Genomic DNA, 17,825 nt, shown 5'->3' with positions numbered 1-17,825 from the left:
TGAATTGTGATTGTTATGCATGTTAAATGTGTTAAAAAAAACCCAACAAGTTGGTGGCTACTGTTCTGTTTATTCATCATGAATGTTAATTGTTCCCCACTCTGAACTGGAGATGGACAGGATACAAGCATTGGAAAATAAATAACCACATCCTGTGCCCTGCATTATTTTGCATGAAAACCTCAGCCTGTGTTCAACAGCCTCTGGCCTAACCCTGGCCCATTCCCTGTGCCATACCTGGTATTGTTTGTCTAATCATCCCTTCCAGTGCCCAAGGCAAAACTGTAGCCTTATCCCCCCCCCCCCGCCCCGCAATTGACTTTCATGCTCTTAGCTCCCTCTCCTATGAGACACCACTCCTTCCACAACAATCCTGTAAAAAATGCATAATTGGACACTATACGTTTAAATATTTTAACTTTGCTTTATACATATATGTGTGTATGTGCTGTGGAGGCAATTTCCAAAAGCCATTTTATCCATGAAAATTGTCCACCCACCCTCCCTGCCAGTAAAATAATATACTGCTAGTTCTTTTAGTTTGTATGGCTGTCAGGATTTGCTTTGCCTGCCGCTGCTGCCCTAGGCAATAGCCTAGTCCACCTAACGGTTCGTACGTAACAGCCCCGTGCAACAATTCTACACCGTGCCCGGTACTGCCCTCCAAAATAACCTCACCCTGTGCCCCGTAGTAACTACAACTACTAACTCACTCCATTTCAACAGGGCCACTGAGCCAGGCCTGGTTTTGAACCTGCATCCCCATTACAACGTGGTTCAGGTAGTCCCCGATCCTACCCCACATGTCCCAAAAAATCGTTCCCAGTAGCGGAACCGTAGAAGTCGGCAGGCAGCTCCGAATCACTCGGTGTAATCGTGCCCGGACGGGGCGGAGCCGCGTCTCCCGGCTGTCAGCGGCACACCCCAAGCGGCGCATGGAGCAGTAGGGGCCGCCCAGCAGCACACAGACACCGCCACCCGGACAGAGGAGGCAACAGCAGTAGCAGCAGCAGCAGCATGGCGGGGCCGCGATCCCCGCCGCCGCTCGGCTCCCGCTGCCACCCGACCGTCGCCTTCAACCTCCTGCTCGGCCTTTTGCAGGTCCTGCTGCCTTGCTTTCGCCAGGGCAGCGCACAGGGGCAAGGTCAGTGGGGGCCCGATCCCGGGCATGGGGGGGAACACAAAGCACGCAGCCACGAAAACAAAGGGCGAAGCGGGGCGGCTGGAGGATTCTGCAGGCAGAGCAGGCGCACGGGGCTGCGATCCCGGGGCTCGGAGAAGGGAAACAGAGGGTTGGGGGGGGGGGGGCGCTCGCTTTGTTCCTTGCTTAAAACATCTCGGTATTGCAAGCCTCTTCTGTAGCCCCCCGCCTCCCATTATTTGGGATAATATCGTAGGGATCAAGGCTCACACCCCAGGGATGATTAGGATTCGGGGGGGGGGGGGCGGCGATCAAGGGGTAACCCGCAGCACCCTGCCTGTGAAACCACGGCCTTTGTTGACAGGGAGTATGAAGGGAACTTTCCCCGGGAGCGCGTAAATGCCACTGGCACCCTTGGCTGTGGTGACAATTGTTTGCCAAGAATTACACAGCCCGTGTAAAACGTTTTCTGTTTGTGTTTTGCCTCCCTAGTGATTGATCCCATGCCCAGCGTGGTGGAACTGTGGCAAGCTGAGGAAGGTGAACCCATGCTTCCCGCTCAGGTGAGACACTGGCGTATTATTTTTTTTTATATATAATATATATATTTTTGTTGTTGGGGGAGGGGGTTACAGACCACACAGCAGTGTCGTGGACAGTTTCCTCTGTTAGCACCACCTGGCAGCAGTGCCTTTGATCAGCCCCCACGTGGTGAGAGCAGCAGAGCTTGCCAGGGGCCGGGCACACACTTGAGCCTCCGATAAGACAACACCAGAGAGTGGCTCGCCCATGATAGGATTCGAGCAGTCAGCCAGCCACATTATCGCTTTCACTTAGTGTATTGGCCTTCTTGACTCGATAATGTGTACCTGATCTCTCTTGAGATTAAGGGAAACTTTATTGACGTGACAGTTTGTGTGTGTGCCTGTGTACTACCCAAGCCCTTATTCTGAATTCCAGTTGTTATCTGGTTTTGTGTGTGTGACAGCTGGCTGTTCTGTATTCGGATGTGCTTCATTTTTGTCAGGTTCAGAACTCTGCTTCTGACTTCTAGATGGCAGACATATGGAGAGAGCTGTGGGACTACATCCCTCTTATTGGTTGTTGCTCCCATTTACTGGGGGGGGGGGGGGGTTGTGATATGTCTGAACACATGGAAACATGGGACCTGATTTGCCATGAGCTGGAAAAATCAGGCCTAGAATTTTCATTTTTCTGACTGGAACTGGGGAATGCAGGAAGAAGGGCAGAGGACATCTGGTCACCTGGCACAGCTCCTGTTAGGGTGACCACATGTGGAAGGTAATTCTGTTACAGTGTTGCCTATTTTTAGGTACCAAGAACACGAGTAAATGACCAGAATAGCGGCATATACATGCATACATTTGCATGTAATATTTTGCTACAGTGCTATTCTATAAACTGGTGCAATGGCGAGTACTTTTGATGGTGCAGTTACATGTGGGCGGAGTTAGGTCAGAGTGTAAGCAGGGCACACAGTTGAATGCATGAATTATAGAGAGCACACACTTTTTTTTTTTTTAGCAATGTAGGCGTGTGTATTTTACACAAGCTATCGCACCTAAAATAGAGGTGCATATTTGACCTGCTACACTACTGTTCTGTAAAGAAAAGTAGACCTATACTTTTCTCTTTAGAATACGGTCCAAATAGAGGCCTTCTTGGTGCTTAAAAATGTTGTAGGTTTACCCTCATAGTGACTGGGCACTTGGTGTAGGCCCTGAATTTGCCTCTCCTGCTGTCATCCTGAAGTTCTTTGGTGTGTTCTAGTGTGACACAGCCAAGGTTTCTGGTTATGACCTGTGAGTGGGTAGAGAGCACCTTTTGTAGCTTTTATGTGACCCCTCCGTGTGGTGAGATTTGGAAATGCCGCTAGCCTACTTAAAGGTCCCTTATTACTAAGGTGAACATCTTTGCTTCCTCTTTCTACTCCTGACTAGAAACCTTATGGCAGCAGGGTTGGTAATGATGTGCTTAGAAATGTGTGTTTTTGCTTTTATTAAGATGATGATAAATGCAAGGGATTGCTGTGTTAAACTGTTTGACTTCTGGTTTGCGATACGATGGTTCAAGGGTTCCCTGTTAAAGCGTTGCACATTTTGACATGCTGGATGCTAAGTCAGGCTGTACTACAGGGATGTTTAAAGCCTCATATTTCCTTGTGGTTTTGACAGTGGTTGATGCCGTGATGCCTGGTTCAGCCTAGGGATATAATGGGGCAGTATACTGGGACCGAGGTGATAAGGACTAACAGACCTTTGGGTTCGGAACCATAAAGAAGAGGGTTCAAACCCATTTCTCCCATAGACTATCCTTGTAAGCTGGGCAACTCACTTTATCTCCTATTGTTTTAGGTCCCCTTATAAGCTCTGTGGGGCAGAGACTTTTTTACCTGACTAACTTAACCTCCATCATAAAGTGCTCAGCAAATCTAGTAGCACTATAAAAGTATTTGTTTGTGGGTTGGTGAATCGTGTCTGCTTCTCTGCATTCCATGGCTTTTTATTACGGCGCTGAAGCTCGGCTTGGTTTTAGATGCTTTGACTACAGCAATGAGGGGATTTTGGCCATTGTGAGAAGAGATTTTCTAAAACATGGGCTTCTCAGAAATTAGGTGACAGCTGCATTCTAAGAAAAGCACCTTTGTTTCCAATGCCTCGGCTCTTGTACCCTGAGATGCCTCACAGTCTCTGCCTGTAGAAGGATGTTGGCGCATCTTATATCACAAGAAAATGGGAAAGCAGACCACTAGTGGAACTAGGCTGGAGCCCAGTTCTTAGCCCAGTATCCAAGGCAGGTAACTAGCTGAAGAAGGGAGTTTTCAGTGCTTGGAGTGACACCTGCTCGAGTTACTGCCACCTTTTCTCCTCTGTTTACATGTAACATGCAAAATAACATGGGTCGGAATAGTTTGTGTGTTGCTGCCCGACATGCACCTTTTTTTTTAAATCTTGGAAAGGCAAGATAATGTGAAATAAATGGTGGTAGTCGGGGGGGGGGGGGGGAGAGAGAGAAAACAATAAATGATCAAAAAATGTTAGTGAGAAAGTGAAAGGAAGAGAGGTTCCTTTTCATGCCTTTGCAAAAGCCTGGTTCTTTTGCACCATACTGTAGTTCTGAGCAGTATTAACCCATTAGTGCCCACTGTTCCCATATGGCATATTATGGGAACATTGGGAACTAATGGGTTAACCGTCCTCTCCACCCTGAGAAAAGACAGCTTCTTGTGTTCTTTGTATGTTGGGGTTCCTCCTTGCAGTGTGAGAAGGATAAAATGAGTGGGGCAGTCCTGCTTGTAGGTAGAAATTGTACTGGGGTCTGTCTGAGCTTGATAAAGGGGAGGAAGGCATGTGCTCACTCCCTGCCTGCCACCGCACTGACAGCTCAGCTAACCTAACCTCACCTCACCTCACAGAGGCTAGTAACAGTGGACATGCAAACAAACACTAGTGGGTGTGCCCCCCTTCCACTTCTGGTGCTAGCAACCCCTGGCATGTTATTATCTTTTAAAAGTTACATGTAAATAAAACATGAGAAACCTTGGTCCCCCCCCCCCCCCCCCCCCGCAAGACACACAAAAAATTCCAGTCTGTGTCCCCAGATGAACTCTGGTTTCACTGTAAATTTTCCAAAAGATGGCAAGTGACGGGGTAGTTTTTCAACATTTCAGAGATAGTTGTGAGGGGTTTTCAAACTTAGCTGAATTCATATTGCTATAATTAGTGCTGGGCACTTGAAGCGGGTTTGTAAAATGTCTTTTTGTCTCCACCTTTTTTCCAATCTCCCATCTGCATTGCCTGGGATCATCTCCTCTGAGCATCATTCTCAGCACAATTCCTTTGTTTAGTAAAGAGTCACTGCAGTAATGGAAGCAGACTTACATTCTTGTCTGGGACTGAGTCCATTACGTCTGTGGCATTCCCTCCCCTGGCTTGAACCAGAGTGTTCTGGGCTTAAGCTGGAGCCACAGATCTGACTGATGCCCAGTTGCTCGGCTTAAAACATGGTCTAAACCACTCTGTTGCTTGTGACTTGAAACTAGGTGGCAGCCCTAGATTTCAAGTGATAGCAGTGAATTTTTTAAAATGTTATACCGTCTGTAAGCCCAAAAGCTGTCAAAGCAGTGTACATTCAGGTACAGTGGGTAATTCCCTCTTCCTGGAGAGCTCTGTCTGAGGGCTAGATGCACTAAACTTAACTAGCCAGCAACGTGGGTTTTAAACTGGTTCTAGCCAGTTTAATGTGCAAGTAGTAAACAGGGACATGCACAAAAGGGCATTGTCCTGTCACGGTAGCAGCTAACGAAAACGGAATGCAGAAGAACAAATTAGTATTACAATGTGTATGAGTTGCACTACAGTTTTCCGATCCACTTACAATGGAAAACCTAACAGGAGGTCTGCACCTCTCGTTGGGGCTGCTGTGAGGGAATCGGAAGGAAAAAAAATTGTTGCAGAGCTGAACAACACCTATAGTGAGCTCCAAAAATGTCTGAGAAGGACGACAATCTGGAAATAAAAATGTCCAAGTGCTCGTCAGGGGCGTCCTTCTAAAGTGCCTAACATGGACGTTCTTCACTCACAAAACAAAAAAGGACGCTCCTGACGAGCACTTGGACATTTGCAGCTTTCTCCAAGTGAAGGGCTATTACTTATATTGCTTTAAAAGTTGAACGAAGGAGCAGATTTGTCCCCCTTCCTCATTGCCAGCTAAAGCTCCTTGAGAGGGCTAATGGACGATTGTGAGGCCCCCCCCATGGCCTCTCAGCCAATTACAGCACGTTTAGCTGACACTAGTGACAGTTAAACGCGCTGTGATTGGCTGAGAGAGACCTAGAGGAGGGGCATAGACTGGTGTAAAACAGCTACTGGGCACATAAAAAAAACGATGAATGCTTTCATGAAAGAAGAAAAATCATGAAACAGTTACCGGACATGCACAATGCTGAAATCTCCAAGAGGCTGGGCAAGCGCTGGAAAATGCTTAAGGACATGAGAAAATTCCTTTTATTCGGGAAGCGGAGTGCCTGCGCTTGAAACACATGGCGGATTATCCTGATTACAAATACTGGCCAAAAAAAACCAAACAAAATTGATGCTGCAGCCAAACTGGGCAAACGCCGGAGAAAAATCCGGGCACCAGCAGCAAAAGTACCAAGGGCTCTGGTAAAAAATGTAACGAACTGAAATCTAGTGTGAAAGTCTGCAACGATTATGGGGACGACTTGTTTTTTTTTTTGAGTGAAGGATGTCCATAAAGGACGTCCTTGGCATGCGCAGAGCAGCCAGCATAACGCTTGGCTGCTCTACGCATGCTCAGCTGGCCGACTGGCTTAGAAGTAGATCGCGTGCAAATGAGCTAGCAGCAACCAGCTCATTTGCATGCGATTTCCTTGTTGCCCGTTTCTTACCGAGTCGCTAAGGAATCGGTAAGGGAAGGGCTTTAACGTTTTTGTTAGTGCATCTACCCCTGAGTTTTTACCTGAGGCAAGGGAGAGTTAAGTGATTTGCCCAAGATCACAAGCAGTCACAGTGGGTTTTGAACTGGGCTTCCCTGGTCATTAGGCTGCTCCTTCAGTTTTGCTTAAAAAAGAGCCTCTGAAGAAAAAGACTTTAAAATGTTTTGCTGCAATACAATAGACAGAGAGGATAATGGTATATAGAGCTTTAAGAAGCACCAGTAAGGCAGTGAACCTTTACCAACACATTAAATGTAGGAAAATGAAGAGGATGGCTATGACTAGATCATGAACGGATTACGAATGAGCATGGAGTATTTAAAAAGATGGGGGGGAGGGGGGAATAATAGTAATAAGGGGTTCAATCATGGAATAATAATGTAAGGTGTTACTATTGGAATTACGGTTTGAGTTTAATGTAACAAGCTGACTATGGTTTCTTTCAATGTACAGGGCAAAAGTGAAGGTAGTAAGGGGGGAGGGGGATAAAATAGGGTACTGTTATAAAAACAAAAACTGAGAAGGGTAATGTTCAATGCATAATAGAGGGACATGTGTATTATTAGATAGGAGAACAATCCTTTGAAGGAGCACATTAAGAGGACCCACCAGTAAATATTGTTGGGATAATACACTGAGTAAAACACGAGCTATAAATATTGGAGTTTCATATAAAAGTTTATTGTTAATAGTTATGCAACTGCACAGTAATTATACATGTACACATTATAGATATAGGAGAAGACAAGAAGGAAGGGATAGGGGAGAAAGGTTTGGAAAACATTGATGATGGACATTTCAGGTTTAGTAATATGTACTAGACTTCGCTGTTATACGATTTGTATTGACTGAGATGGAATTGTATACCATGTGACCTCATCAATAAAAAATTGTTGAAACAAAAAAAACCCCAAAACTGATGATAGCAACTTAAGATTAATGTACATAAGAACGATAGCTTTACAATTTGTTATGTATGTACTCGAATGGATGTGTTACCAGGTGGAATCATCAATAAAAATGTTGACACATAAAATGTTGTGCTGCATCTCCTTCATTTTACATAGGTGCGTTAGTGGTTTGTTGTTTACTCGGAACTTACTATACTGACTTTTGCTTAAGAAAAACCAAAGATACAGACTAAACAGGAATGTCGCAAGCCTAGACTTGCCCTGTCCAAAACACTCCTAAATGTTTCTGGCACGCTCCATCCCACCCACTTTCAATGTGCCTGCAAAGGAAACCAGTGGACGGGGTGGAATATTCTCCCCCTAGCTCTCCTTGCACTCTGTGTGGCTGTACTGGCCGCTCATAGCCTAGCTATGGAGGAAACGAGTAGTATTGGAACTAGTGAGCGCTCTGTTCCTCAGCAGCTGGATGTCTTGAGTTGGAGAGACAACACTAAATTCAAGCACCATCAGCTCAGAAGAAGCGATGCTGGTACTAAACGTTTGTTATAATGTACTGTGGGAATCAGCCCAGTATATCCTTAAGCACCAGCCACCAAGTCCTCAAATTGCCTTTCTCTGAGGTTTTGGGGTCTTCATGGCAGGGATGGATTGTTCTACTGGGGGACTGGGCATCACCCCGATCCCACAGGCTACTGATGTAAACAATCAGCATGTCCTTTCTGAGTCTGTCCACTTAAAGATGTGGAGGTTTGCAGTCCAGCTGTCACCTCATGATCTCCTGTGCCTTTAAGAGAGCAGATTTGGAAGGGGACATACAAATCATTCACTTCAGCTGGAGGTTTTTTTTTTTTTTTTTAATCAGCTGAAGTGGGGCTTGCAGCTATAGCAGCCAGAGCCTGGCGTGGCAAAGGGAATGGGACTTGATATACCGCCTTTCTGTGGTTTTTGCAACTACATTCAAAGCGGTTTATATAGTATATACAGGTACTTAGTGTACCTGGGGCAATGGAGAGTTAAGTGACTTGCCCAGAGTCACAAGGAGCTGCAGTGGGAATCAAACCTAGCTCCCCAGGATCAAAGTCCACTGCACTAACCACTAGGCTACTCCTCCCTCAGCATCAACGTTGGTGGGGGAGGGGAGGAGCCAGGGATAAGGTCCTAATGCCTGTGCTGAATTTTGGTTACAGTCTGCCCATGCTTCATGCTCCTTTGGGCTTCTAGCTTAGGCGGAACCAGGCCTAATATCTGGTTCTATTCATCTCTATTTGTATCCGGGGATATTTCCCCCTGTTTTCATACCGATGCACCCCCTCTTCAGATTGTGCATCCAGTACTTGACTGGGAGCCATGCATCAGGTCGTCTTCTGGAATCCTTAGTTACAGTAATGTAGTAGATAGCAGCATCCATCCATGCATCCATCCATTCTGCCCAACAAGATAAACTCATAGCATGTATTGCAGTATACCATATATATATTCTTGATTTTATTTATTTATTGGAATTTATTAACTTCCTTTGTGAAGAGATTCACCCAAGGTGGTGATCTTGATCTGTCCATGCCAGTTTCAGGGCACAGACTGTCGTCATTGTCAGCAGTCGTTGTCTAGGGATGGTCCCTGGTCCAGTTCACAGAGGCAGTGGGTTCCCAAAGAATACACAATCCACACGGGTTTGGATATATATAGAAAGTATATGTTTAATATGATGTGGATATTGAAACGAGTGAAGCCATACCTCCCATTCAACACTTTCTGGAACCTGATACAGTTTACTGTTATTACCCACGCTGACTACTGCAACAGTGTGTTCTTAGGATGCAAAACCCAAATACTAAAGAGACTCCAAACTGCCCAAAACACGGCCACCAAACTTGTTTTTGGCAAATCGAAATTCGAAAGTGTATCACCTCTTCGAGCGAAGCTCCACTGGCTCCCCATCAAAGAAACAATAAATTTCAAGATCAACACAATGACCCATAAGATCATACACGGAGAATCCCCCGGCTACATGAGTGATTTGATCGACCTCCCTTCCAGAAATAGATCTATTTCTTCACGAACGTATCTCAACCTACACCTTCCCAATTGTAGAGGAATTAAATACAAGACCTACTCGCATCCAGTTTCTCCTTTTTGGGCAGCCAGTTATGGAATGCTTTACCCAGACCAATCTGATTAATTAACGACTACTTGCCCTTTAGAAAAATGCTGAAAGCTCATCTCTTTAAGCAAGCCTATCGTAATGTCCCAACATAATCTCACCAACCTCCACTTCCAATCCTGTTCTGATTTTTTTTTTTGTTTGTTACATTTGTACCTCGCGCTTTCCCACTCATGGCAGGCTCAATGCGGTAGGCAATGGAGGGTTAATTGACTTGCCCAGAGTCACAAGGAGCTGCCTGTGCCGGGAATCGAACTCAGTTCCTCAGGACCAAAGTCCACCACCCTAACCACTAGGCCACTCCTCTCCTTTAGATAACGACCCCATCATTGGTTCTACTTACCTCTCCTCCCCCATTCCCCCTCTACTTCTCTTCTCCATCTCCCCTTTTATCCCTCAGTACCCCATTTATTCCAAATTTATATAATCCTATCCGTCTGCCTTCTCCTATTCTAAGCATACATTATCAAGATCAACTTATCATACACTGTCAAGCTCAACTTATAATGTTTTGAAATTTCTATTATATGACTTTGTATTTCAAATTACTATGTAAGCCGCGTTGAGCCTGCATTGTGTGGGAAAGCGCGGGGTACAAATGTAATAAATATATAGGCTCACACCATTTAGTACAGGGAAATAGTACAGTGCTATATCTGTGTGTATGTTTAGATGGGAATCAATGAGAGAAAGTTAAGAATGGGGGGGGGGGGGTGCAGGGAAAGAGAAGGAGAGACAAATGCCTAAGAAAGCAGAGCCCATGTGCTCTGGGAGAGAAAGCTTTGGGGTAGAGCTGGGGAAGAAAGGGGGGGCCACAGCCGGGATTCTGGTGGCTGGAGATGGGTGTGTGCAGGGAGAAAGGCAGAAAGAGAAATGACCTGAGCAGAGCGTGTGCTCTGCGTTATATATCTCAAATAACTTATTTTTTCTTCCTAGCCTTTGGTTTCAGCTCTTTCCTTTACCAACTCCCGTTTGCTTTCTGAAGTCAGGAAGGTGACCATCTTCATACCGTGTTTCCCCGAAAATAAGACAGTGTCTTATATTAATTTTTGCTCCCGAAGATGCACTAGGTCTTATTTTCAGGGGATGTCTTATTCGGGAGTAGTAGGGGGACTGTGGCGGTTGGGAACAGTATTGAAGTGGGGGGCGGTATCCTGCAGGAGTAGGCCGTGGCTTGCCTATCTGCCCACAGTGACCGCAGGACTCGAGCGGAGCAGAGCCGCGCTGCCGGGCTGGGAATGGAGGAGGGGTATGCACTAGGGAAGGTAATGGAATGTGGGGCCGGGCTGCTCTGGCTGGGGGTCTCGGGAGGTTGTGAGAGGGCTTAGGGCACAGGATCATCCCTACCGTATTACAAACGTTAAAAAAATTCTACGGTAGCTTCGTTCCCCGTTGGTGGTGCTTTATGCGCTCTTCCTGTACATTCGCAACACTTTCCAACCTTCTAGTCTGACTTAGCCCTTGAGCGATGGAGCAGCGCCGAAAGGGATCGGTTACTCATTTTCTTTTCTTTTATTGTTTCTGCAAGGGGGATGTTTCTTTTCTTTCCGGGATCACTTACTGGTAGTTGATCTTCACAAAAGCGTGAAGGAGGATGGTAGGAGTCCGCTGGATGATAGATTTTCCACCTCAGTCTTGTTTCTTGCATTTCTTTAATGTTATTTCGTCTTTGGGTTGCAGCGAAAAAAATTAAGGTTTCTGTGTCCATGTCCCATCGGGGCCAACCAAAAACTTTCCTAGGTCTTACTTTGGGGGGAGGCCTTATATTTAGCAATTCAGCAAAACCTCTACTAGGTCTTATTTTCAGGGGATGTCTTATTTTCGGGGAAACAGGGTAGGTTCTCCTCTTTGAAATCCCTAGTTCTGGAGCCTGTCTGGCTTTCTTTGTTCTCAAGCCCTGCTCCCAAATAGAACAAAAGGTATGTTAATCAGGAGTAATTAAGAAAACACAAGGCTAGCAGGCCGCTGAGCACCATTTGGTGCATTTTGCCATCCTTATGATTCCTGGGGGTGGGGGGGGGGGGGGGGGTGGGGGAGTTCTCAGAAGTCAGAAGCTGGTTTCATATTAATCTAAGAATGCTCATCAATCCTGACAGTCTAGCCATAATTGGTGCACAAACCATAGAAGTCTGCCCGGCACAGGCCTTACTTCCCAATTACTGGAGTTTACCGTCTAAGCACCGCTAAGTTTTTTTTTTTTTTTTTGTTTTCTTTCCACTCTCTTTCGATTAGGAATCCTTTGTGTTTATCCCACGCATTTTTGAATTCTGTTAACATTTTCATCTCCACCACCTCCCGAGGGAGAGCATTCCAGGCATCCACCACCCTTTCCTTGAAAAGTGCTTCCTGACATTGCTAATAAGTCGATCCCCCTTCAACTTCAATTCATGTCCTCTTGTCTTACTGTTTCCCCTTCTCTGGAAAAGATTTGTTTGCATATTAATACCTTTCAAATATTTAAATGTCTGTATCATAACAACCCTATCTCTCCTTTCCTCTAGGGCAGGGGTGGACAACCTTGTTCTTTGAGGGCTGCAACCCAGTCGAGTTTCCAGGATTTCTCCAATGAATATGCATGAGATCTATGTACATACAGTGAGGCAGTGCATGTAAATAGATCTCATGCATTATCATTGAGGAAATCCTGGAAACTCAACTGGGTTGCAGCCCTCGAGGACTGAGGTTGTCCACTCCTGCCCTAGGAAATATATTATATTTGTATTTATTGCACTTGTATCCCACATTTTCCCACCTATTTGCAGGCTCAATGTGGCTTACAAAAACCTGTCATGGCATCACCATTTCGGGGTACAGAGATACAATTGGTGTTACAGGATAACAATAATAACAAGGCTAACAGTAGGTCTAATCAAGCAATCAGTTCCTCACATTTCTTCTCATACATGCGTTGAGTGTTGCAAGGTGTCCAACTCCCTCTGTCTTTTATTAGGGGCTGTGAATACTGTATCTGAAGACAATTTGTACCCCTTCCTTCCCTGCAGCTTGCATAGTAGGAGGTCAGTGGTACACCTGACTTTCCATCCACTTCTAGTCCATTTTCAGCCCCCCCCCCCAAAATGCCTGGGTGGCTGATGCTCCTGCCAACCTCTAGTTGCCATGAAGTGGAAGGCCTGAGATGGGACTTATGGTCACTGAGCCTCTGGGCTGGTCCTTACTTGCATTTTGGTTACTGGCATCTTGTGAACTGTAGGATGAAGCCTGCTTGGGAGTTTGAGGAATCTGCAGGAGTGTGAAGTTGGCTGTGGCTCAGTATTAAGTGTATTTCTGCTAAACTCGACAGTGCTGCTAACGTTTCAGCAAGAGCTGTAGAAATTAAGTGTTGTTTATCATGTGTGACAGTTAGACTCAGAAGTGTTCTTTAGGCCGTTGAGTGCAAGCGATTGCAACGCATAGTAATTTTTCTGTGGTAAAAAGTTTTACTGCACTAAGAGGACTGCAACGGTTTAGATTTTATTTTTGACTGTTCAGTGAAGGCACAGCTGAAAAGGCCGCATAAAGTTTTCATGCTTTCTGATGGGTGTTTGCCCAACTGCATATTCCCCTTGCCCTCCCGTCCAACAGTGATCTGTGTCGCATCCAGGTTGCCACTTTGCGAGTTGTAGCTCTGTGTCAGGTTGCTGACAGGGTTTTTTTTTTTAAAATTCTGTAAACGAATGATGTTTCTTTCATACCATGTGAGGACTGTCAGGGAATCTGGCTGTCCTCAGGTGGGTGCTGAGTGACAGGAACCTGTTTTCCTGTACCAGCATGACCCTGCCAACTATCCGGCCACGGATGGGATTGCTCCTGCTCTAGTAGGGTAGTTCCGTCCATTTACTGTTATTTAATTTAAATTCCACTTTATCGACTGCTTAATACCTGAAAAACAGGATCTAGGTGGTTTACAGAACAAATAAGTATTGTATATCATGTGCGCAAATTATTTATCATTTGCAGACTGGCTGGACTGTGCGTGCTGGTCTTTATCTGCCGTCATTTATTGTGCAACTGTGCACTGTTCCTGTTAGGGAAGGACTTATTTTCTTATGTTCGGCAGAGAGAGCTGGAGTTTCAGTCCTCCCACCAAATTTCAGAAAAATTAGTTGAGGGAGATGAGAGCAAACCCTGTCCCATAATGAGCTGAGACTGGGCCTACCTAGTGGCTTGGTAGTGCTGATGCACATTACAGTGTGGAGGACTTGGGTTTGATTGTTGGGACATCTTTTGCTGCTTTTATGGCAGGTAGCAGGCTTGAGATGCTATGGAGGGAGCCCCGTTCATTGTGCAACAGTGACACCCAGTGGCTGGATTGTGGGCAAATAATTGCAGGGTCCTGGAAGGGATCCTGGTAAGTGGTTCTTAGCTGTGGAGTGTTGCTGTTTAGATTGGGCAAGGTAAGTTGGGAGGAGGGGTATTAGGTATAGGAAAATATCTCTGCCAGGTTACAAATGCTCAACTCTGGTTCCATGAGCAAAAGGAAACTGCTAAGCTAAAAACCTTTCAAAACAAATTTGCCACCCCCCCCCCCCCCCCAATTTCTTTTTGTTTGTTTTCAAATAGCTGAAACTTACCTGTGAGCTTTAAAATGAAAATCGTTCCTTTTTTTACAGAGGGCACTTCAGGGAATGCTTTGTTTGAAGTTAAATATCCACGTTCTTTTAGGAATCTGGATTGAATGCTCATGATCTTCCTGATTCAGAGAGTCGTCTCTTTTGCTTTTGCATGTTGATACATGTGGAAGCATCTGTGCTTGCAGCTTCGAAGTAAGAGACAGTTTTGGGGGTGGAAGGGAGAGGAATGCCTGCATCTTACTGAGGTTGTGAGCCTCTGGGGAGAGGGAACACAGTAACATGGTAAATCTGGGCAAATAAAGATCTGCACAGTCCATCCAGTCTGTCCAAAAAAGGTGGCCAGAGGTGAATCTGTACAGATTCCACTTCTTCATTAATCTCTTTCCCTGCCAGTTTTGGGGCACAGACCATAGAAGTCTGCCTGGCACTGGTCCTACAGGGAAATATCCGAATATAACGTTAGCTATAACCTGAGCTAAATACAAAATTTCTTGGCTTCCCTTTTCCTAGAAGGAACTGCCATTGACAAGTAGGTCTGGTATGGTTCACCAGTGTCTGGGGCTGCTTATTGCCATTGTCCCTGAAAATCAGTGCTTTTTTTGTAGAAAAAAAGGTGCCAGTACTCAATATGGGTGGGGTCACCACATATGGCTCCACCCCTATGATAGCCACACCCACATTAGCCACACCCCTTATACCAGCCATGGTGCATATAAACAGACATCATTGAAAATATTATACTAGTATAGGAGAAAAAAATAACGTGATTTTTTTCATTATAAATAATTTCTGTAAGCTGTTACAGCTCCAGTATACCCAGTGCAAACTAAGACAGCAGATGTAAATTCTCAAATTGGACATATTTAAGTACATAAGCACCACCACGCTGGGAAAAGACCAAAGGTCATTAAGCCCAGCACTCTTGTCTCCGACAGCGGCCAATCCAGGCCCGAAGAACCTGGCAAAAACCCAAAATGTAATAATGATCAGTGGACTTTTCCTTCAGGAATCTGTCCAGACCCCCCTTTAAACTCAGCAAGGCCAGCCGCCATCACTACCTTCTCTGAAAATAAAATGATTTTTTTCTACCTTTGTTGTCTGGTGACTGTTTTTCTATCCATATTGGTCCCAGTCTCTGATTCTGCTTCTCTCTATCTGTTCCCTTAACTCCGTTTCCAGGGCTTCCTTTCCACTTATTTATTTACTTTCCTCCTTTCTTCTTAATTTCTTGCCATACATCCATAAGTAAAAGCTGGGTCCTCCTCCATGGAATTGACTGGAGGAGATATAACGTGGATCCAGCTTTTGCCTATTTTCTCCATCCATGTGCAGTTTTTCTCCTTTCTTCTCTTTCCCTCATCTCCATCCATGTGCATCTTCTTCTTTTTTCTTTCCACCCCTCCATCCATGTCCAGCATTTCTCCTCTCTTCCCTCCCCTGTATCCATATATAGCAATAATTTTCTCTCCCCTGTCCTCCATCCATGTCCAGCATTTATCCTCTCTCCTCGCCAACCCCACCATCCATCCATATCCAGCAATTCTCTATCTCCTGCTCGCCTCTCCATCCATTTCCAGCATTTCTCCTCTCTTCCCTGCCCTCCCATCTATGTGCATCTCCTTCCGTTCTTCCCTGCCCTCCCATCCATGTGCATTTCCTTCCTTTCTTCCCTGCCCTCCCATCCATGTGCATCCCCTTCCTTCCTTTCTTCCCTGCCCTTCCATCCATGTGCATCCCCTTCCTTCCTTTCTTCCCTGCCCTCCCATCCATGTGCATCCCCTTCCTTCCTTTCTTCCCTGCCCTCCCATCCATGTGCATCCCCTTCCTCTCTTCCCTGCCCTCCCATCCATGTGCATCTCCTTCCTCTCTTCCCTGCCCTCCCATCCATGTCCAGTGTGTCTCCTCTCTCCCCTGTCCTCCCCTGCCATCCATGTCCAGAGATTCTCCTCTCCCACCTGCCCTCCCCTCCCATCCATGTCCAGCGAATCTCTCTTCCCTGACCTCCCCTCTCCTCCCATCCATGTCCAGCGAATCTCTCTTCTCTGACCTCCCCTCCCATCCATGTCCAGTGAATCTCTCTTCCCTGCCCTCCCCTCCCATCCATGTCCGGTATGTCTCCTCCTTCCCCTGCCCTCCCCTCCCATCCATGTCTGGTATGTCTCCTCCTTTTCCTGGCTTCTCCTCCCATCCATGTACAGCGATTCTTCTCTGCCCCCTGTCCTCCCCTCCCATCCATGTCCAGCGATTCTTCTCTGCCCCCTGTCCTCCCCTCCCATCCATGTCCAGCGATTCTCCTCTCTCCCTTGCCCTCCCCTCCCATCCATGTCCAGCGATTCTGTCTTACTACTACTACAAATCATTTCTATAGCGCTACCAGTCGTACGCAGCGCTTCACAATTGAACATGAAGAAAAGACAGTCCCTGCTCAAAAGAGCTTACAATCTAAATCAGGACAGACAGACAGGACCAATAAGGGATAAGGGTAGGACAGACAGAAGGACACATAGGGAAAAGGGAATATTGAAGAGAGGAAGACAAGATAAGGTTACGAGCAGGTGACAAGTTAGGAATTAAAAGCAGCATCAAACAGGTAGGCCTTTAGCCTGGATTTGAAGGCGGCCAGGGATGGAGCTTGACGTAATGGCTCAGGAAGTCTATTCGAGGCATAAGGTGCGGCGAGATAAAAGGAATGGAGTCTGGAGTTAGCGATGGAGGAGAAGGGTGCAATTAGGAGAGATTTGCCTAGTGAACGGAGTTCTTGGGAAGGAGTGTAGGGAGAGATGAGATGATATCCTAAAGGATATCACCTCGGGAGCCTCATCCACCAATCGCAAATGAAGGCAGCTGTTGGGAGATACTTGGCTTACTGCCCAGGTTGCAGATGATATTATCCGAGGGAAGAGGATCATTTTTCTCTGGCAAGATTTTTACTCTTCCCTGCCCTCACCTCCCATCCATGTCTAGCAATTCTCTCTCCCCTGCCCTCCCCCTCCATGTCCAGCGATTCTCCTCTCTCCCCTTCCCTCCCATCCATGTCCAGCGATTCTTCTTCCCCCAGCCCGTCCTTCTCCACTGCCTGCCAGCGAAAGCAAGGCTGCCAACGTCGGACTCAGCAGTGCGAATGGTGCAGGCAGTGATTGAGAGAGGCTGCCAGCGTCGGAGCTTCCCTCTGCGAGTCCCGCCCATGCGGAAACAGAAAGTTGAAATAACATAGGTGGGACTCGCAGAGGGAAGCTCCGATGCTGCCAGCCTCTCTCAATCGCTGCCTACACCGTTTGCGCTGCCGAGTCCAACGTAGTAGTTAGTAGGGGAGTGAGAGGAAGGGTGCAGGACTTGCCGGGGGGGGGGGGGGGGGGGGGGGGGGGGGGGAGAGGTGCCGGTACGCTGTACCGGTGCATACCGGCACAAAAAAGCACTGCTGAAAATAGTTGCCACCACAGCCCTGTGTTGCCCACTGCCTCTGAGTCTGGGAAATGCTGTCCCCTTCTGGTGGGCTGCATAGAAGTGGAGAGGCTGGAGGGGTGGGAGAGTACCTGGAGGGAACAGGGGGTAGAGAGAGGCA

At 46.5% G+C, this 17,825-nt stretch overlaps 1 protein-coding gene across 3 annotated transcripts in view; it reads left to right on the top strand.

Annotated features, from left to right (window-relative positions):
• Positions 1–983: 983 nt before the first annotated feature.
• TMEM131L (transmembrane 131 like) overlaps positions 984–17,825 on the top strand; it is a 308,022-nt gene continuing 291,180 nt past the window's right edge. For all 3 annotated transcript variants that reach the window (XM_030191626.1, XM_030191627.1, XM_030191625.1), the window contains exons 1-2: positions 984–1,144; positions 1,634–1,704. In XM_030191626.1, the coding sequence (XP_030047486.1) occupies positions 1,018–1,144; positions 1,634–1,704 (198 nt within the window). In that variant the 5' untranslated portion in view covers positions 984–1,017. The remainder of the gene's footprint in view (positions 1,145–1,633; positions 1,705–17,825) is intronic.

This window comes from Microcaecilia unicolor, chromosome 2 (genome assembly GCF_901765095.1).
Source record: "Microcaecilia unicolor chromosome 2, aMicUni1.1, whole genome shotgun sequence".
In the NCBI taxonomy this organism is placed as follows: domain Eukaryota; kingdom Metazoa; phylum Chordata; class Amphibia; order Gymnophiona; family Siphonopidae; genus Microcaecilia; species Microcaecilia unicolor.
The sequence above is the reverse complement of the archived record's forward strand: the minus strand, read 5'-3'. Positions and strand labels throughout refer to the sequence as shown.